The sequence below is a fragment of the Nestor notabilis genome, unplaced genomic scaffold (genome assembly GCF_000696875.1).
Source record: "Nestor notabilis isolate BGI_N333 unplaced genomic scaffold, ASM69687v1 scaffold2013, whole genome shotgun sequence".
NCBI lineage: Eukaryota > Metazoa > Chordata > Aves > Psittaciformes > Psittacidae > Nestor > Nestor notabilis.
The window spans coordinates 58,727-80,625 of record NW_009923075.1 but is presented as its reverse complement, the minus strand read 5'-3'; the positions used below and the strand labels follow the sequence as shown (position 1 = coordinate 80,625).

General features: G+C 36.1%; 1 protein-coding gene across 1 annotated transcript in view; it reads left to right on the top strand.

The window, feature by feature from the left end:
• Positions 1 to 21,899, top strand: part of ORC5 (origin recognition complex, subunit 5) — a 69,388-nt gene that overhangs the window by 20,581 nt on the left and 26,908 nt on the right. Inside the window, exons 11-12 of the mRNA XM_010011931.1 lie at positions 3,438 to 3,485; positions 9,706 to 9,816. Of these exons, the coding sequence (XP_010010233.1) occupies positions 3,438 to 3,485; positions 9,706 to 9,816 (159 nt within the window). The remainder of the gene's footprint in view (positions 1 to 3,437; positions 3,486 to 9,705; positions 9,817 to 21,899) is intronic.

The window sequence follows — 21,899 nt, the reverse complement described above, 5'->3', positions numbered from 1 at the left end:
ACCTCACAAGTGTGTCCAGGTCCCTCTGGGTGACATCCCTTCCCTCCAGCGTATCAACCGAGCCACACAGCTTGGTGTCGTCGGCAAACTTGCTGTGGGCGCACTCAATTCCATTGTCCATGTCACCCACAAAGATGTTGAACAAGACAGGTCCCAACACCGATCCCTGAGGGACACCACTCGTTACTGGTCTCCAGCTGGACATTGAGCCTTTGACCACAACCCTTTGTGTGCAGCCATCCAGACATTTCTTTATCCACTGCGTGGTCCATCCATCAAATTGGTGTCTCTCCATTTTAGAGGCAAGGATGTTGTGTGGGACAGTGTCGAATGTTTTGCACAAGTCCAGGTAGATGGCGTCAACTGCTCTGCCTCTGTCCATCAGTTCCGTAGCCCCATCATAGAAAGCCACCAAATTGGTCAGGCAGGATTTCCCCTTGGTGAAACCATGTTGGCTGTCACCAACCACCTTGCTGTTTTTCGTGTGCCTTAGCAAATGTTTTAATGCATGTTTTAGGATGAATGTATTAATCCTTATTTTCAAATCATGGTATAAATTCCATTTTCTGTAAGTTCTTGACATGTACAGGTTGAATTTTTGTCTTTGGGCCATGTTGTGGTCATGCTGCAAACAAATGCTGTGGTGCCATAGTTTGTAGCCTGTGTCTTTTGTACCCAGAATCTTCATGCTCCTCAAGCTTACCTCGTTGTGTTGTTTTTGAAGTCTTAATTTGAGAAAATGTGGGCAGGAAGACAGATACAAGAAAAGTTATTAGGCAGTTACGCTTTCTATGCATTTTACTAACTTCAAGATTTTCTACATTATCACAGTATGTATTAATGTATGCATGTGTGTATAAATTTATGGTATTCATGATAGATCGGTGTGAAAATGGGAACAAGACAAATTTGTAAAAAATATGATTGTTTTCTTCCCTCTTGAGTTAAAAACAAGTAGACATATGGTTTGAGAAGTTACTGCAGTTCTAGTAATGATATCCTAGTATGTTTTTAGTTTAAATATGGGTTTCATGTTTCTGGTATGATCTTACATTGAAAGCTGAGAAGAATAGAGGATTACTTATAATAAGTGCAGATTTACAAGTTTTCCGTATGGGCAACCTTTGTTCTTCTCTCATGGCCAAAGCAATTTCTTTGTAAGAGATTTATTTGCTGAAAAAGTGATTTCGCCCAGATATTTTCGTATCAGTCTTGGAACTCAAATAGGAAAGCTCACAAGAGTCAAGTCAATGAAGCATGTTATCAAAAAGTGCCTCATCTTTCTTGTTTGTGTTCACCGAATAACCTTCTCAATTTAATTTTTTTTCCTTTCGCCTTTTTTAGTATCTCTGAAGTTAGGATCTGTTCTTGCACATGAAGCCTGCCAAACTTGTGTGCAGTAAGCATGAGCTTCTTAGGTTTTTGAAATATCTTCATGGTCCCTGCTTCAATCAGTGATATTCAGTATTTTTCCTCAAGACTTGTATAAACAGGAGAAGTTCCTGTTCTTGCTCCATGTATGATGTGATAGCAGTTAGCACTTAGTCAGGTGCTAAGGTGAATTTCAGAAACAGCTGCATCTCAAAGTCCAACAAAACCAACACTTTTGGTGGGTTCAAGGTTTTGACTCATGTGGACTGTAAAAATAGAAAATGGTTTTATCAGGTTTATAATGAGATTCAGAGTAGGTTACAGAAAAGGATCTTTTGGAGTGATTTCACTAAAGAGTGCTAGATGCAAACAAAAAATGGCCATTTAGCTGCTAATCTGCACTACTGGTGTGGGTGCTAGGCTATACTACAGCTAAAGTTACAGTTTGTGGCAGATTGGAATGCTAACAGCCTGATAAAGCAATGAAGTCATAATCGGCATTGCTGCTGTTAGTTTTGTGAAAATTCAAGAGCTTTGCAGTAGATTGAGAAAAACACAAAGCTGGTTTTGAAAGGTAATCTTTAAAACAAGCAAAAAAATAGCAAACTATACGAAGTCTTAATTTTATCATTTTAATAGGAAACAGGATTAAAAAGTAACTGAAAAGTAGCTCTGAATTTAATGTTTCTTTGTGCTTGCACAGAAATAGGGCGCCTGCTCACTTGCTTTGAAACACTTTGAAACTTAAATATGCCATATGGAGATTCCAGCATAATCCTTAAAATGTATGAATGCAGTTGTGATCCATCACTGTGTAACCTCAGGCTTGATCACTTCCCTCTCCAAAAAGTCTGTTATCACCTAGTCTTCTTTTCAAAGGCATGATAAAAAGATTGCTTTGCTGTCTCTATGTATAGGTATGATACCTATCTCATTTCTAATATGATAGGTATTAATTGAATGAGCTAATCCTTTTTTTTTAGTCTGGCAAATTATGTAAAGGAAACTTAAAAGCCTTGTCTAATATTAAGCTTTTCAGATGTCAGTCAAGAAAAGCCACAGTTGCTGAGATCATTTTGCAGTGGCTGAGTATTGAGGTCCACAAATAATAAGTACAAGATTTTAAACATTATAATGAAAAAGAATTCTTTCTTTTGAGATATTTTTTCCCCGATTGAGATATTTTTTCCCCTGATTCATTGAGCATGCTTATAAGGTATACTTAGAGAAACAGCACTTCACAGTTTAAAGAATATTGTACTGCTCCACTAATTTTGTATCATTTATACGTCATCCTTCATGTGTCTCTTTTCGCTTATTGATTTGTAACCTTGTTATGTCATTTACTATATTTCTGTCCTTGTCTTTCTCTCACATTTTCAGTTGACATACAAGAACACTTTATTTTCTTTGCACAGTCCTTCCTTTCTTAAGGTTGCTTTAAAGCTGTGCCTTTTTAAATGATGCTCCTTCCTTCTTTCTGTTTGTCATTTAGCTCCTGCACCTTGAACTATATTTGTATGGTATTGATCGAATTCCTTTTTGTCATTCTGCCAACTTGCATACCATCCAAATTCTAAAATGGATCAGAGAAAAGGTGAAAATTCAGATGGATTGTATGCATGCGTAATTTGAAAATGAAGTGGCCATCATTTAAACTTCTCTGGAAAGAGAAAGACATGAAATCTCTGTCTTTTTTGTTAGATGATTGAGCATAAGAGGAGGACGGTGCCATGAAGTTGAATTAAAACCAAATTTTTACTGTCTCTTCTCATCAGTCCCTGATTAGATCAGAAGAAAAACACCTTATGCATGTCAGCAAGTAATACTAGTGTGTTGGTTTTTGGCTTTGCAAGAAGTATAGCAAGCATAATTTTAGGGCTTCTAGTAAGAAGAATTGCTGGTAACATCAGGCAGAAATACTTGGGGTGAAAGAAGCAGGCCTAGACTAGTGTGCTACCATATGTTGAGTATACATATTTTTTGTTGACTGTTTTGTTTCTATTTTTGCTATAGAAGGAGCATAAAATAATTTACATAGGAATTTGCTTTTCTGTTGTTTACAGCATCATGGGAAAATTAGAAAGACCAACTTTATGAAGAAACATGAAAAGGTATGTGTTTTATCTTTCTAAACTGAGCTGTGCAACAAATATTTTCGTCCTGCATTACTGCTGGTTTTGTATTTTGTTTTGCCTCATTGTTTATTGTAGAAAAGACAGAGTTGCATAAATAACAGTTATTGGTGCATTGATTTTGTGTGATGCAAATTTCTGTATGATACATACATTTGTATTGTCTTGAAATATAACCGTAGCATAAATTAATCTCCTAAATTTATGTTTTCTTGTATAACAAACTGTGCTTAATAAAGCTAGTTAAAGGACAACATACATGGAAGAGCCAGATATCAGAAGTTCTCTGAAAGATGTTAGAGTAGTAGGTAGTAGTTTTAAAAGTCAAATCACTAATTCCCAGTGATGCAGTGAGGTATAAGAGCTAAAGTTTGTGTGTGGAGGCTCAGAAACTTTGCACTTCCGTCTGTTGTTTAGGATTCCATCAGACTATTAACTAACATTTTCATGGTTATGAATAGCTAAATGTCATTGATTTCAGGGGAGCTATACCAGTTTTTACTGTTAGAGGCTTGATATGCTAGGAAAAGCAAATACCTATATGTATATTTATAACTGTAATGTAAAGAGATAAATCAAATTTTAACATTTGTAACTTGTTGACTTAATTTTAAACGAATCTGTAGAGTGAGAGCAGTGCAGACAGCACTAAATCCCTGCTGAAACAATCATTATATCCTCCTTTTCTCCATGCTAAAGGCACTGTAAATAATATGAGAAAAATTCTAATAATGATACTTACCCTAATAATTCTTTGCTTTTGAATCTGCCTATAGTCTTTTCTCTAACTTTTTGCTGCCTCTGCAGGAGGACAGAGTCCTTGGCTATCCAGAGACTTCTTTCCAAGTTTTCTTATTTCTGTACAGGCACAGTTTTTGCATGTGAAAGTGTAAGTGAGCATAGTTTTATTTCAACAGTGCAGCGTGTTGCACCACTAGGTAGATACTTACATATATGTAAGAGTTCTGAAGCCTCTAAATTCTTGTATCCTGTATACATACACATCATGTGTGTTTTGTCCCTGGCACTTGAACTCTTGAGAACTTCCAAAGCAGTTAATTATTTTCAGGAATGCTGTATTTTTGAAATACCTCCATGTCTTCATTAGTTGATAAATAATTTTCAGGAGAAAGAATAATAAAACTAGAATGTTCTTTCCTTGCATCCTCTGCAGAAAAAGTATTTTATTTTATTCCTTCTTGACAATAAATTTCCATCTTGGAAGATGATATAGGAACAACTAGGGACATGGGAACAACTAGAGATATAAAATAAATGGGAAAAGAGAGATTTGATGAAAAAATACCAAGGTCATGATCACCTTAACTGTGACCTTGTTCTCCTGTGTCATTGGTTATGTTAAATGGACTCGTATCTGATGTCGCTACTTAGTGTTCAGAAGTGCCTGCATTAACAGTAAATTGGTTTTCATTTTATTATTGTTCCTAAAGCAAACTAAATGCTGCTGACAAACTATGAAAACAGAACAGGAAGTACTAAGGAAAGAATTTAGTAAATGAGGGTAACTCAAATGCAAACAAATACAATGTAAGCAAAATTAATGGTCAGAAAGATGAGTAAGATTTCAGTTACCTTTACATTCACCCTATAACCTAAGTATTGAACTGATGTTCTGAAAACACTGTTAGACATGTTTGCGTACATGTCTAACCATGTCTCATACAGTTGTTTGTCCAACTGTAACAAGTAACTTGCATAATCAGGAAGGACTTTGAAGAATGCAAACAATCTGATTCTTGCACCTCTTTGTTGCGTTCAATATTAGTCTTACTTTGAAGAAAACTAGAACTTTGTAATTCTAGTAGATCAACTATAGTTAGCAGAAAATATCTCTAGAGTTGAGTGTTACATTAACCTCTGACTGCATGAAAGAAACAGGAGTGTGTCCTAGGGATTAATCAATAGGATGGGAACATTGTGGCATTTTGAGAGCACCTTTGCTTCCAGTTACAGAGCACTGGTTCCCTGCTCATATGTCACTTTATAGTTTACAAGTGAGGACCCTTCTCTATTGAGTATTGATGCCAGAAACTGAAACTGCTTGTAGGTCAGAGCACAGTCTGATTTTGAATGTTTTTGAGGCATGGTAGACTGCAGGTCCTAAGAGGATCTTTCAGGCCTACGTTCCTTTACTCTACTGTAATCTTTACAAATATTTGCACAGAGATGCAGTTGCCCAGATGTAAACTTGTATATTTAGATACTATGATTCTGTAGTGAGGGAGGCTGAAATATAGGGATAAAGGTTTACACATGTAGTGTTATAAATAAAATCTCATTTGCTTCAGTTGGTGTGACAGCTTGTATCAGCACCTTCCCTCAGAGAAGCTTGTTTTAAGACTGATTTACAGATCAGACTCACCTGACTCCACATGGGTGCCTGCATCTAAGCTGGTGTCTTTTTATAGACAGTGCAGAGCAAGTCAATGCAGTCATTGGAGTGGGGGGTGTGATTAGTCTCATACTCAAGCAGGCTCTGTGTTTATTCAGATGAATTGCACCATAAACCGCATTGATTAGATTTCTACTGGCTGTAGCCAGGAAACTAGTTTGGCTGTACACACCTACTTGGCAGGAAACTAACATTAGATGAAATAAATTGTTCCCTAGAAGTTTAGGTACAGCCAGGCTAAAAATCTATTTCTTGATTCTTAACTTTGTTCAGTTCAGAGGCCATGAGATTTTTATTTTTTTTAATTAGAAAAAGTAAATCTTGTGAATGAGGGGAAAAAATTGACTTTATCATTATATTAGTTGCTTTACTGCTGACAACAGCAGCATATGTTGGGTTTCTTGGCATGGCTGCCATGGAACAATGTTTTTCCAGTTTAGTGACAAGTGAGAGATCATTCTGGTGAAGCTACTTGTTCAGGAGTATGCTTTTTCAGATGTCAGTCTGTCAGGAGATCAAATGTGCTGGTGTGTTTCTTACCAGAAAAGAGTTTGTCTAGAATATCTGCTTCAACTTCATTCTAGAATTTGTTTACTGTCAGAATTCCCAGCTTACAACTGAAGATGCTTCATTTGTATAGCAGCCAGGAAGGTTTGGAAATGCTTTCTGCCTTAGTTCCTTGCAGAAGATTTGTCAAAATCTTAGTCTTTACTATGTGCTGTTTGGAGGAATTTCCAAACCATTCGTATTCTTCCAGAAATTTATTACTGTCAAAGAAATAAAACCAAAGTGCTGCTTCTAGAAGTTACACACTCTTAGAATGAACTCTTCTGGCTTTTCCAGAAGAAAGCACTTCTCTCAAATAATTTGAAAGTTCAAAACTATATTCTGTTTAAGCAGAGAGCTAATAATATTAAGAGCAAGAAACTTAGGAAGTAACTGTACGCTAAACACAACTTCAGGGATTGCTGAATGCATGCTGATTGTGCTTGCTAGTTGCTTGGAGTGCACACATTTTAATTACTGGATGTTGACTTTTTCTGTTGATCATAAAGAATATTCACAGAGCTGTTTAGAGGCAGAGGAGCAGGGGATTCTATAGTTCACAACATACACCATACCTGCATTCTGACTGAGGGTGATGTGCTGAAGTTTTGACTACATTTCCATTATTTTTCACACTTTCTTTGATAGCCAAGAGGTAACTTTGGGGACACCTCCTGGATTTGAAAAGCTAAAACATGTATTGGAGATAACTTTTTGTTTTGCTGAAGAAATGAGTGGTTGTGTTTTACTGATGGCTAATGCCAGAGAGGTGCTGGTGGTTCTTTCCCAGAAGCATTTTGAAACAAACTTTCTTTGAAAATTATTCTTAAATCTCGGCTTCTCTGCTAGTAAGAATTTTTTTGAACACTACAAAAAAAAGGAAAGTGGATGTCAAAGTAGAGAGAATGAAATACAAACTTAAAAGGATGCAAGTATTTCCCTTGTCAGAGTTTTTGACAGTCTGGGTCATAAATAAAACTCTTTAGTCCTAACCATGTTGCCTGAGTTTTAACACTACCCACTTCTGCCTTGTGAACTGCACTTCTCCTTATTGTAAAATTGTTTATTTTAAAAATATTTAACATTGAAAAATCAGGAACTCCTATTTTTGTGAATTCAATTGAATTCAGTGTTACTACATACAACCTGTAATGCCTAAAATATCCATCAGTGTCAGCTGAGATGTGAAGTTAATGTGTATGGTGCTCAAGAAGGGTAAGGGACAAAGTAGTTCTGTAAATGCGAAGCTGAGTAGATAACGCTGTGTTCTGTTAACATGTTTGTAGCTGGCCAGCAGCTCTTTATACAGCATCTCTTGCAGCAAAGGAGCTGACCTTGGGCTCAGCTAGCTGAACTCTATTTTAGCTAGCTACACTTGTGGGAGGTAGATGCACTCTGGGCCTTCATACTCAGCACTCTTTGGGTTTTGCCCCCCTCCAGTATAAGACACACATTAATAAACCAGCACAAGTTCAGCAGAGAACTGTCAAAGCGGTCAGAGGCTGGAGCACTTGCCCTGCAAGGAGAGCCCGAGGGAAGTGCAGTAGTTCAGGCTGGAGAAGGGAGGACTAAAAGCAGCCTGTCTTGTACAAGCAAGGAGATTATCAGGACTATATGGTACAGTGGTGCATGGTGGGAGAGTGAGAAGCAGTGAGTGTAAGCTGAAACAAGATGCTTTTACCGGGTATAAGTAAAACTTTTCCTTACGAGGACATCCAGGCAGTAACACTGGTTTCCCAGAGAGGTGGTGCAGTTGCTGTCCATGGAGATTTCCAAGACTGGACCGGTGAAGTCCTGAGCAACCTTGCCTGACCTCCTGCTCTGAGCAGGAGGGGTTTGACTAGAGACCTACTAAGGACCCTTGCAGCCAGAATTGTCCTACGATTGAATATATTATTAGAAACTAGAAATACAGTAACAAAGGCATTTCCTGTGTAGAACAGTAAGTTGAAGTGTTCTCATTTTAAATTTTCTGACCAAAAATGTTTTCTTTGGTTTTGGTTATGAAAATGGTAACATTTTCATTGTGGTATAATGAAGCAAAAGAGAAAATGAAAACTAAGAAGTTAAAATCAGCAAAAAATATGTATAAAAAAAAAAACCCTTCAGCAATTTTGTTGGGGAAAAAAAATGAATAGTTAATGCTTTATATTCCTGCAGAGGTGGTTGATCGATTTATTTATTTATTTAAATTGGTTTTAGAAAGTGAAATTCACAGAAGAGCTAAGGTGAGCAGGGACCTCTGGTCTAGTCCAACCCCCCTCAAGCAGGGACACCTAGTGCGGGTTGCTCAGGGCTATGCCTGGTTGGGTTTTGATCATGTTCAAAGATGGAGATTCCACAGCCTGCCTTGGACAGTAAGTTGTAGTGTTTAACTACACTGAGGGCTAAAACACTTTCTTCCTATATTTAAAGATAATTTCCTGTATTACAGTTGATGCCCATTGCCAAGTTATTATACTGATGTTCTAGACAGAAGGCTGTTTATTAGAGTAATTTAATATGGCATTTAAGATGAGGGACTCTTGTTATGACTTTGCACCTTTGTGAGAGGAAGAGAAAAGGCTTTGGCTAAAATGATTTGAAGAAAGTGGGTACATTGATACTTGAGCAGAATCTTCTTTTTTGCTTTTTCAAAATGCAAATGCTAGTAAAATATTTATCTTCAGTAAGCGAAACAAGCAAAAACATACATAAAAGTTGTTTGGTGGTTATATAGATCTGTAAAAATTTATTTTATTCTGCATGGATCTTTCTAGGTGATTGTGGATTATAGACTGACTGTAGACAATAGAATGAATCTAAACCTTTAGGTTTTTTTCACTAGCAAGAAATTCAGTGTGCTGCTAATAAGCCTGACTGTTCTTACTGTTGATAAACAGAAGAAAATGATGTGCATCTTGGGAATGCCATAAAATGTAGTCTTTTGTCCTTAATCCTTAGATTGGGCAAGATAATTTAATAGGACAAGTAAATCTATAAATCTAGTGACAGGAAATTTGGCATCAGATCCCCTGTTATAGCTCAAAAATGTTCCTATTTATTGCGTAGTTTGAACTCTTGCCATGTTAAATAGAGCTCTATATCTCGATCGATAAGTGTGTATTCATGTAAGTAGGCTGTATGAAAGACTTCTGTGAATTACAGTGCCTCCCCAGAGACCAAAAAAATGTGAGAACAACATCTTGTGGTACTCTAGGAAAGATCTATTGGACTGAAAATATCTTGCTTCTCTTGTAGACCAGCAATCACCTCCTTGGGCCAAAGCCATTTCCCCTGGACAGATTGTTAGCAATATTATATAGTATTGTGGACAACAGAGTTGCTCCAACTGCAAATATATTTTCCCAGGTGAGTGTGTACTTACTTACTTTATTTCTTTTTTGCTGCCTGGAATTTTTGAAAGGGTTTTACATTGGTTTTTGTAAGTCATCATTCTAATTAGATGTAATGAGAAAACAAGCACAGCAGTAATTTAAGGTGAAAGCTCAGAGTAATATTTATTCATAATACTAGCTATGAATTCAAGAAGAAACCTAATAGTTAACTTTTCCTGATCCTGAGCTGTGATCTGTGTTGATTAGTTCTGTGGCTTCTCGCTGAAGTCTGTTAGCCTGTTTGCATTTCAATTAAGTGTGTAAATGTTCACTGTCCTATTGCCAAAATTAGTTACCTTGTAATGCGTATTACAGAAATATAGTGGTGAAGAAGGAGCAGAGCGAGGAATAAGGTATTTGCAGGTGAAAGGTGTTTGTTGTCAGACATGTATTTTAGGGATAATGTTTTCATTTGGACCAGCTCTTGCAGAAGAGAGTCAGTGTCCCGTTTCACTAGATGGCAGCATAACTGTAGAGTTGAATGGAATTGAGTAAATCTAGAGTTTTCTCTAGAGCTTTAGGTTTGTCAAGTGTAAATACCGATTCTGTGCAATTAAAGTAAGGTTTTCTGTTGTCAATTTGATTCTTAGATTTTTCATGTCCACCTTAGAAGATCTCGATTTCTTTCCTTCTTTACAGTTGTACTTAACTTTTGCTTGTAGAAATATTTTGTACGTTTCCTTGCTAGGTCTCAAATTTAACAAAAGATTATTTGTATCTGATGTCTGCATTCCTGTAATGTTCTAGGAAACATATGCTCAGATATCTAAATAGTTTTGCTACTGCTTTTATTGTTGCTGTTCTGTGTTCCCACAAATATTTGGCAAAATTAATCTTCCAAATTTGTAAACTAACCAACCATAAAGACACATATTGTAAAATCAGCCAACAGAGAAACTAGGGAATTGTAGTGCTTTATTCAACCAGTGGTAGGTGAATATCTTCATTAATAGTGGGGAGGACCCAAGCGCTTTACAGAAGCAGTAGGCAACTTAAACCTTCATATAATATTTTCTCTGAAGCTACTTTAATTAAAGGTGATTATATGATCTGAGGCATGAGACATTATTAGACAACAGTCTCAAAAATCTAATAGAAGCATTTACTTTTTTGTAATTGGATAAGTGGTTTTTCAGCTTAGAGTCTGCCCCCAGTGAGACGTCAGTGGATTAGCTTCAGAGCTGAAGAGGCTGAAAAAATAAAATTTAGACACATTTAAGCATCCTGTACTTGTTTCTTGCCTTTCTTCAGTGATTTCATGGCATCTCAGGAATTCAGTGTGCTTTCAGAAAGAACCCTCTGTTAGTATTTCAAAGCTTCGTGAAGTTTCCTATGGGCAAATGTCGTATGAAAGGACACCAAAGGTTGTTGAAGCATGCAGTTTCTGACTAGACTTTGAGTGATTGCTGCAGCCTTGTAGCTACTTACAGCAACTTTGAGGCACAAAGAGCACAAAGACCTTGGTGTTCATAAAAATGCATAAATTTGGCCAGCTATATCTATTAACTTTTTTCTGGCTGGTGTCAGATGTAGCCTAACTGCTTTTTTTATGAACGTTTTGTTGATTCTTTAATTTACTGTACTGTGAATCAATTAATTTACTGTCAGTCAAATCTGTCAGTCAAGGTATTGGTCAGCTTTACAGGATGCTGGTTTTGTGTTTTTCTCTAGGTAATGCATTTTTGATTTAAGACACAAAGTGTTGAAGGTGAAACTCGGAATACTGAGGCAAAAGGCAGTTGTGTTATTTAGTGGTGTTAAATCTATCAACAATGATTGATCTGGGTTTAGTTCTGTAAGAAATGGAGTCATATAACTGTTATTAAAATTGAGAAAGAAGTAAGATACAGTCCAAGTAACATTCAGATTGGTTTCACGTTTGTGCTGAATCTATTGGTGATCCACCATGTAGATACTACTTGTTTTAACTGTCTCCCCGCCCCATTCATCTCATAAGATGATATGAAAAGATATGAATGTATTATGTAACAGTTTTAAAGTGTATTTTCAAAATTAGTATGCCTGCCTGTTTTATGTGCATCCAGATGAGACAACAGATGTCATCATTCCAGTGCACAGTTAAGAAGTACTGAAGATATAGTTTATGCTGTATAGTATGCAGTATAGTGTAATTCCGTCTTAGACTAAACTGCAGAATGAAAAAATTCAAATAAATGCTTCGTCCTCATTTAGAGTGTACACTAGGTGGCAGTGGTATCAAAGAATAACTGGAGTTCTTTATTTTTCTGAATATGTAAAGATTAAGCTATAAAAAGAAAAAGATTGTATTAAGCCTTAACCAGGTTAGGGCAAAGAAGTAGAAATTAAATTTGTTTTTACAAAACCAAGATTTATAAACAAATTTGTAATATTTTTAATTATAAAAACAATTTTTGCATTAAAAGTCTAATGTAACTAGCATAAAATGCAGCAGAATTTAAAATACATTTTGGAAGTAGTTCTATCTAGGCATAATATTAAATTCCATAGTTTAAGCTAACTTATATTCCACTGATTTTTACCATTAGTTATTCTGTAAATATATTTTTCAAACATTTAGGAGCTGTATCAATACATTTTACTGTTAGATATCACCAGCTTTTATTTTCTTGTTTGTGTGTACAGCATAGAAATCATTCTTGAGTTGTACAGAAGTTTAAAATGTTTTAAATCAAATATTTGGCTTATTAACTGATTCAACATTAGTTTTTATGTGCTTTTTAATTTGTAGACTGAAAGGCTGTACATGAACCAAATACTTATTAATTCTCCCCATGTGCTGTCAGAAAATAGTGTGCCTTAGCTTAAAGTTGATCAACAATGTCAGTCAAGATTCAAGAAGGACTAGCAGCTGCTTCAAGTTCTGTCATGTTGCTGATACTTCTTATTGCTTCTTGTTTCTTGTGCATAATTTCCATTCACATGAAAATTTTGGTTATTAGCTTTTCAAAAATGAAACTTTTATGCTAATAAGCAGCAAAATCTCAATTTTCTGTTTAATGCTAGGGTTTATTGAAAATCTTTCATTTTTACTGAATAGAATTTCAACCTAAAATTTGAATCTTAATCTAACTTTTGCCTTTTGATGTTAATTAGTCCTTAAAATGTTCTCATACTTTTTTCAAACACAAAGTTAATGTGTTCCTTTCAGAAGTGTGGTCTTTGCAATTGATAAGAGACTAAGTTTTTCCTGCTGTTACTTCTTGCTGTAATTGGGTTACATGAGAAAGAATGGGGCTCATTCATTTTGTGTTTTCTCACTAACCAGTACCGGGGAGTAGCACTGGGGAAAAAACCCAAACATGCAAGTTTCCGCTTCTGCAAATGAAAATTGCTTCACTTACCCCCGTAAAAGCTGAAGTTTCTCTTGGGTTTGTGCTATTTTTCCGTAAAATTTTCACCCGTCTAGTGAGGATTGATTGAGAGAAAGTAAGATTTTTTTATTATTATTTTAGACTACTGACGTAAGCACATATATGAATATAGGTCTATATTCACTTGGTAAGTTTTCAGTACTCCTTTTCCTCCAGACTATTCACTGGTTTTCTTAGTACTTCTAATTTGTCATGGCACTGGTTTTTAATACATTGTGAGTTAGTGTAACATGTCACTGAATTTGGTTGTTTGAAATTATTTGCTTGATATTTAAAGCAAGAGATAACAGAGCTTAAAGCAGTATTGATTTATGCAACTATTTCAGAGGACAAGATCTTTAAATGCTTTTCTTCGATGGACTTAGAATTTAATAATTAACAGATTGAAGATGATATTGCCACCATCAGTGGGCAGTTACATTTTGGGCTTGAGAGAACTCGCACAGTTGATGTTTTGGTTGGATATATGGTTAGGTTGAGCATGTGACTGAAGTATTTTAAAAGAATACATTTTTAATGGTGGAAAACTTGAGATGTACTTTCACACAATGCTAAAAACAGTGCGACATTGGGGTATGCAGTATGCATCCTACAACAGCAGATAAATCATAGGGTTTCCTTACCTAGGTGCAGCAGTCAATGCTTTTTCAGGCTTAGGGAACAACCAGGAGTATGATCTATGTGTCTACGTGGACCCACCATGCAGAATATGAAATGTGCATTGTGTCCAAGTGCGATCATTACAGAACAGAGGGATACAAAGAAACTTTCTAATGCCTACCACAAGTGCATTTTGCAAAAGTTCTGAGAGTCTGCTCAGTTCTGGTTTGTAGAAGAAGAGTATTTCATTTTATGTTTCCCACATTTTAGACAGAAATACAACATTAGGCTCTTTTATGAAAATGTGCCTTAGTATAGGACACGAGTGAATTTATGCACAAAACATTGTGCCAGAATTATCAGCACTGATGTAAATTAAATCAGCTCATTTTACATTGAAGGCTACAAGGGCAGTTAAATTAACATCACAAGTATTAAGCAAGTAGGTATTTTTGTTGTCATAGTTACAGTTTACATTATGGTGTACAAACCAAAATTAACCAATACTTTTTTCTCTACCAAAATGATTTTTCGATTGCTTTTTCACAACAGTTCAGTAATCCGAACCATTTTTCATTTTCTAGATATTTTATCTTGCTTCAGCTTTCTTGTGAAATACGCTTTTCATAAAGAGAATTGACTAGATCTACTTGTAGTTTTGAGCTATAATGTTATCTATATTGTGTAAAAATTGAATTCAACTCATTGCCTTGCGTACTTCTGCAGATTTTATTCCTGTTAATGCATCTCTGAATGTTTGGAAAGACATCTATGCAGAGAGGTGTGATAACTTTTCAGAATATACTAATAGCTGAAAATTACCAAATAGGTAACTAACTGATCAGTAACTTCAGTTCTGTTTGCATTTTCACTCCAGTGCCTTAGACTGTCAGATCACCTTAAAAAAGTTTGGTTTCTATTTATATTCAGCATCAGGTTTGGTTTTACTGTTATTCATTATATTCCGCTAATGTTTTCAGGTAGTTGTGTAGTTAGAATTTACTTCTGACTAGAGTGCATTTGGGAACAGATTTCTGCAAAGGCTATTTATCTCTGTGTATATAAGGCGACGTATTGGGTATCTTACACCTCAGTCTAAATTTCATTTATTAGAGATTTCTTATCTGTTTGATACTGGATCAAAGAAAAGTATCTGAATTTCCCTAGAAGTACCACAAATTCCTGAAACTAATGTAATTATAAATGTGTAAGAATTTGGAATGAAGGTTAACAAAACTAAATTTTTTCAGTCTGGCAAAGCAATGAACAGCATGGCAAATTGTTGGCCACAGAGCAAGAGCTTTTTATCTTGAGTCAGTCTGCAGATATGAGATTGAGAGTAGTGTGAGTGCCGGTATTGATATACAGTGGGTCTATTAGAAATAAGCAAAACCACTGATGTACATAGCATGCCTCCAGCTGGAGGGAGCCAGAGGAATGTAATTTCCTTCAATTAAAGAGGAAAAAAAAAAAGAAGATATGCCTTTTCATGGGGCGTAAAAATCTGAGAGGTTTCTTTTCTTTTTGTTGTGCTTTCTTGTCTGCCTAACATGGATAGATGAAGGAAAAACTAGTATTATATATGTAAACTGGAACAGTATGTGGTAATTTACTTGCAAGATTTCTTTGTCCCTGTTGTGTTAGAAACATGCTTTATATCTTGGGGGTTTTTCAGATGAGAACTTGGTACTAAAGTCACCCTTTCTTGTAAATTGCCAACTATGGTAAAATTCTGATTGCGAGATTGGAAAGATGTCTGTTTTCATTATTTACTTATTTGATGAAGGGTTTGCTTTTATTATTGCATGGCCTTTCTGGACACCAGATACCCACACCACAACTGTAGTACTAACTTTACATTAATACTCTACTAACTCTACATTAATGCATTAATTGTAGTTAAAGCATTATGTTAGATCCTCTTGATGTAGGAACTTTGACAAACAGGAATACTGTCAACAGGGTTTTTTTTTTCCAAACGGAAAACACTGTAATTGCTTCTACAAGCTCAGTTTGTGTTAATGTTTGGAAATACTAAGTTCTGCACTTGACAACTCTTGGTAGAATGAGAATTACTCATTTTTGCCAGATCGGCTGTTCCTGTATTGTTTTCCAGCTTTCCTTGCTCTTGTGGGGACTGCTCATAGGAGCATTTTATACCTGGCTTGGCTAGTGTTTAAGACAACTAGAATTCTCGCCTACCTGCTCTCTTTTCAGTGGGGAGTTTCCAGGGAAAAAGGTCTGGTTGAAAATGTGTGTTGTGCTGTGCAATTCCCTAAGAGGCAGAATGAAGATGGGTGGGAGCCATTTTAAATTTAGAGTGTGTGAAAAATACACTTGTACTGGTTATGTCATAAGTAGATTTTTTGGGGGGGTCATTAGTCTTTTTGAAAACAAGCAAAATACTGGAAAATGCTGATTCTGGTTTTTCTTCTCTGAAACCACTTTTCTTTGCTTCTTTTTTGCTGTGAAAGTTCCAAAGTGTTGTGTTTGTCTTTCTTGTGGATAACCAGGTAGAGCCAGTCCTAAAATTTTATCTGAAATAAGTTCATAGCAAATGTTAGCTACGTAAGTGCGTGGGATGGCTCTTTGATAGAATATATTTCTGTCCTCTTCTCAGATGAGGTTAGCATTCAAAACTTCATGATTGAAGTTTTATATTGTGGTTAGATTTCTTGTTTTCTGGTTGAATGTTAAAAAAAAGTTTTTAATCTCATAAATCACATTGTAAGTGATTCAGGACTTAATTACAGTATATCACGCATATTAATTTGGAGAGTGTCTTTGCTGTATACACACATTAGGCAGTACTGAGCAGCAGTATCTCAAGATTAGGTAGAGATTTCAGTAGTCGTATATGAAAATGTCAATGTGTTTGAACAATTATTTTATATGTTGTTAAAATGTTGAATTACTGAGTATTAAGTAGCGAACATTCAGAACTAAGATAATTCTTAAAGTCAGCACCTCTTGGAGTTGATTGTGTATGTAATTTTTTCTTAAATTCTATTTCTGGGACGTGAGCAAATATATTCTCATGTATATGATCATATCTCGTATAAGAAGAAGCTGAGGGAGTGGGGCCTACTCAGCATAGAGAAGAGAAGGCTCTGGGGGATCTGTTCAGTGTATGTAAGTATTGAAGGGAGGATGTCAAGAGAATGGGACCAGACTCTTCTCGGTGATGCCAGGTGATAGGACAAGAGGCAGTGGGCGTAAACTAAAACACATGAAGTTCCACTTGAACATGAGGCTAAACTTATTTACTGTGAGGGCGACTGAGCATTGGAATGATGAGAGAGGCTGTGGAGTCTCCTTCCCTGGAGATACTCAGGAGCTGTCTGGACACAATCTTGAGTAACATGCTCTAGATGACCCTGCTTGAGCAGGGAGGTTGGACTAGGTGGCCTCCGGTGGTCCCTTCCAGCCTCAACCATTCTGTGATTTTGAGATTTCCCTATCTTTATAATTTCTTGAGTTCTAGACTTAAATTACAAGAGAGAACGTCATCAGCCTCTGCTTCTACCCTATTGATTTAATCTGCAAATGATTGTTTGCATTTCACTGTCCTCCTCTTGCTTCAGAGGAAAGTACATAAAATTACACAGCTTAATCCAGTCTGGCCACAGGAGCTGTCATCCCCAGAGTGGTCATACTTAAAATTTCTTGCAGGCGGGGAGCATTTATTTTTACAAAAATGGAACTAGATGGAAAAGGTCTTACTAGCTGCTTCTTTTTTTTTCTTTTTCATGGGAACTACTAAGATTTGTGATATATCTCTCTATCCAGTCCATCAGACCATCAGAAGACTTTTGCTTCATAGCCTCCCAATGATAGGAATGATTGAAAATAAACTTTAAACTCTGGAGTTACCTCATTCTGATTACTGGTCTAAATAAGCTTCCCTTCCTCTTTTGGTACAGGTGAAGATGCATAGGCACATCTTACCACCACAGAATATTTTTTAGATTTATATAATGTCATATACAACATTCATGTATTTGTATATCCCCTGCACGCTGATTGTCCAAATGGGGTTATAATGAACCTTTTGGTCCTATGTATTCATGATTGCCCCATACCTAAAAGATGGTTTCGAATTGTTAGAACAGCATTCTTGGCAGTCAGAAACTTGCAGCTGCATTTTTTAATAACTTATATTATTACTGTTGTATTTGATCCTAATGCTTAATTCTTTTATAGGTGAATTATGCATCAGACACACTTAATTTTGCTGGATCTGTCTATTGATTAGCAAGTGCAGTAGTCTATTGATCAGTACTCTTGATTTTCAGTAGGTTTGGGAAGATGGTGATAAGAAGTAATAAATAACTCTTACTTTCTCATTTTCTGTTACTGGTCACTGGACTAATCTGGCAGAAATTCATGAGCTGAAATAGGAACTTAATGTGATGCACAGCATGGTGACATAGTTAGCACTTTAGCACTGACTATGGCAGCTTGAGAGAGCCTGCTGTTAAGCAAAAGGAAAGGCAAAAACATTACTTACTTTTAACCAAATAGCTGACTGTATGTTTTTTTTAAGCCTCAGCATGGCTGTGAATAAAAATAAAAGTATTCTTAGTTCAAGTAGTACTTTCTAATTAAAAATTGTGAAGAAACTAATGTGCTTGATTCCTTCTAGTTCTAGCTGAAGAAGAAAGAACATCTTTTAGGAAAAACTAGTTGTTTGAGCTGTTATGTTGTTTGACCTAGTTTGATCTTATTTTCATTTTTGGGGGCTATATGAGTAATACAGCTTCAGAATCTCTTGGCAGGCTTTCTTAATCAAATTCTATTCTATTTGAATTCTTTCTTTTCAGTAATTGTAGTAGAATACTGACCTTATTTCTACAAAGAGCTTCTGGTAATAGTGCCCAGCTTGGCACTTAATCTATGTCTTAGAAACCTAATGCATTTAAAAAAAAATAGTTGTGAATTGTAGAAAACCAGTTTTATTGAAGAAATTTTGGTTATGACGAAGCAAAGGCTATTGAGAGGGAGGGGGGGAGCAAGGTCTTCAGATAAAAGTGAGTTTATCAGGAAGATAAAGGAAATTCCTAAATTTGTTCTGCCTTTTATCTAGAAAAAACTAATTTAAAAACTTTCTTGCTATTTCATCTAGTTTTTTATTTCATTAGCATCTCCCTAAGAATTTCCATACTCATACAAACCGGTAAATAGCCATATGATAAGGTTTTCTAATATTGATTTACACCAAATTTGTACTCTTCAGATACAATCAAATAAAAGATATAATTTTTGATACATGTATGCAAGTTTGCTACAGAAGTGATGAAGACTTTTATATACTCTGTGAATGTGTTAGTAACTTTCACGAACAATTCCGGTGTTCCTGTGATCTTAATGTTACATATTCCTTTGTGCCCTAGGCGTGTCTTAGATTGCGTGCTGTATAACGTAGCGAATGTGTTGCATCAACCAACAGTTTCTTTAACTTCTGTTCTCTTGGTGCATTATTTGTAAACAGTATTTGAAGCTTCAAATGTTGACTTATCTATGAAGATGTGTTAGTATATAAAGGAAATAAATACGAATACAAGGAAGATGAAACAGAGTTTCTTCCCTCCTTCCAAACTCTGTCCTTTCCATCCCTTTCTATACATAATTATTTAGAAATTGGTTTCAGGCACTTAGTGGAAGGAGCATCGTTTAATACTCCAGGAACAAATTCACACTGTGTTTACATCAAGCAGTTGCAGCTGAGGCTTGTTAGTGATTGCCTCCCAGATTAAAAAAAATTCTTCACTGTGGTACATGAACTCCTATTGTTTGGAGATAAATAATCAGCTCATCCCCTCTTTAGGGAAGAACAAAGAACATAATAGTACATCTGGTTCATCTGTTAAGACAGCAAAGATTAATTAAGCAAATACTGCAGAACCTCTCTTGATAACACATATATCTAAAACTGGCCTGTGTATGATAAGTTTTTTAATCATTTTGCTTTAACTGTTTAGTGTATGCACATAATCTATTCCAGTATCACCAGCTATTCATAGAAATAAGTTAGGACACAATACTAAGATAAGGCAAATTGGAGAATTAGGGTAGAGTTCATTAGTTCTCTCGCAAATCCCTTAATTTAAGATAATATGGCTAGGATGATGTAACACTAGAAAGAAACTGTTGGGCCGCCAGGTGACGTTACTATCACTCTTCGTAAATTTTATCTGTCTCTTAAAAATAACTTGGCTGGTTTCTCTGAAAATTTGGATCACAACCTGAATGGGAGAATGAACCATCTCTGTTGAGGACTTGTACAGAACCTGGTTCAGTGATGTACAATTCAAACCTAGAACTAGCCTTTGTAGTCAAGTAGTTACATCAAGCATCCCCATTTCTTCACTTCCCTAGTGGCTAGAACTAATGTCTAGTGACACGTTTAAGACTACTCAAGGCCAATTTTACCTGCTTTGCTTTTTGTTGACATTGTCTTTTAGCATAAGTAGCTTTACTTGCTCCTTACTTTAGCAGAGTTGTAAGGACACAGATATCCTGCCAAGATCTTTATTTTGCAAGCCTTCACTTACTGAATATGTCTTTTTCTTCCCTGCACATACAGTAATGAATGTAATTGCAACTTCAGTAATAGCATGAAGACTGGTTGAAGAGTTGGCTATAGTTTATGTTCTCTTTACTGATAAGCTCCTTGGACTTGTTCTGATACAGTTCCTGTCTGCTCCCTGCCTAATGTGCACTTACATCTCCCTATCTAGGTTATATTCTCTTTAGGCAGTTACACCCCAACTGTCACTTCAATACAGATTATTCTGCTATATCACTTGTGAAATATATCTGTAGCATTGTATCTGTACCAGGGACGTCTTCCAGTTTTTGATGATGCTGGGAAGTACCAAGGCTGTGTACATGTGCAATGTTAGAGCACAAGTAGCAAAATGGTGCATTAAAGAATCTGTTGGATCACTTTGGTGAATACTTGTACTGTTTCTGCCCTGCCAGCTGCAGTCAATTCTAGCTACTGACTTTCTACTTGGCATCCCTCCTCCCCCAAAGACCCTCTGCTGCCTTCTGTGTTCATCTGATAGGGATAGTGGGGCTTACCACAGTATCTTGGACAAAAGAAGCAGCTGCATTACAGTTAATTTGAAAGAGAGGATTTCAAAATACGAAGCTTGTTGACAAAAGAATGCCTCTTGATACATGAGGAATAGTTAAGAATTGACTTAATCTCTTCTCCATCTATGGAAATCAAAACTGGAAAATAATGGGGGGAGGGAGCAGTGTGGAAAATTGATAGCAGGGTATGAGTAAATCTCACTTATGCAAAGTTTATGTTCTTAGTAAACATTGGAAATATTGCTTATTTAAAATAACGAAGAGTGTCAGAATAAGCTGAAACAAATCCTACAGCAGCTCCGACTTGGAAAAGCTTGATTCAGAAAAATATGTTTTTAGAAAAGACAGTGCTGAATATCTGAAGAAGGTGCATTAGGAGCTGCACAAGGTCTCTGTCCTTATCACCTTACGATTTAATATCTCACGTGGTGAAGGAAGGTGGATGACAGAAAAAATAATGTGATTATTTTGGATGAGATTGGTTCTGGCTGTGTATAGGTGTTTGTGCAGTAAAAGTATGTCTGAGCTAGTCAATGTGCTTTTCAGGTTAATGTAGAGAATTAGACATGCAGATAACATCATCCCATGCACCTTGATGTATACATGAGCACGTAAAGCCACTCTGTTTATGAAGAGTTTTAAAAATCTAAATTAGGTTACAATGTAGCATGTCCTAATGTTCTGATTTTGCTCCATCAACTAGACATGGAGTCAAGACAGCCTCAGATTTACAGTGCATTTATCTAAAGCTATTCTGTCCTGAAGGACTAAACGTGTTTTCTCAGTAGTTATTCTTCATACTGACCAAAAGATGTTTTCTCAGTAATTATTCTGAATTGCTTGTAAAATAAACAGAAAAATGCACCACCACATATCTCTTCTTGGATGTCATATTCCTTATCAAAATGTTTGCAGAATAGGGAAATGATTGATTTGTACACCTTCCTACTCATTCCTCCTGTGGATTAAGTTGGCCAGTTAC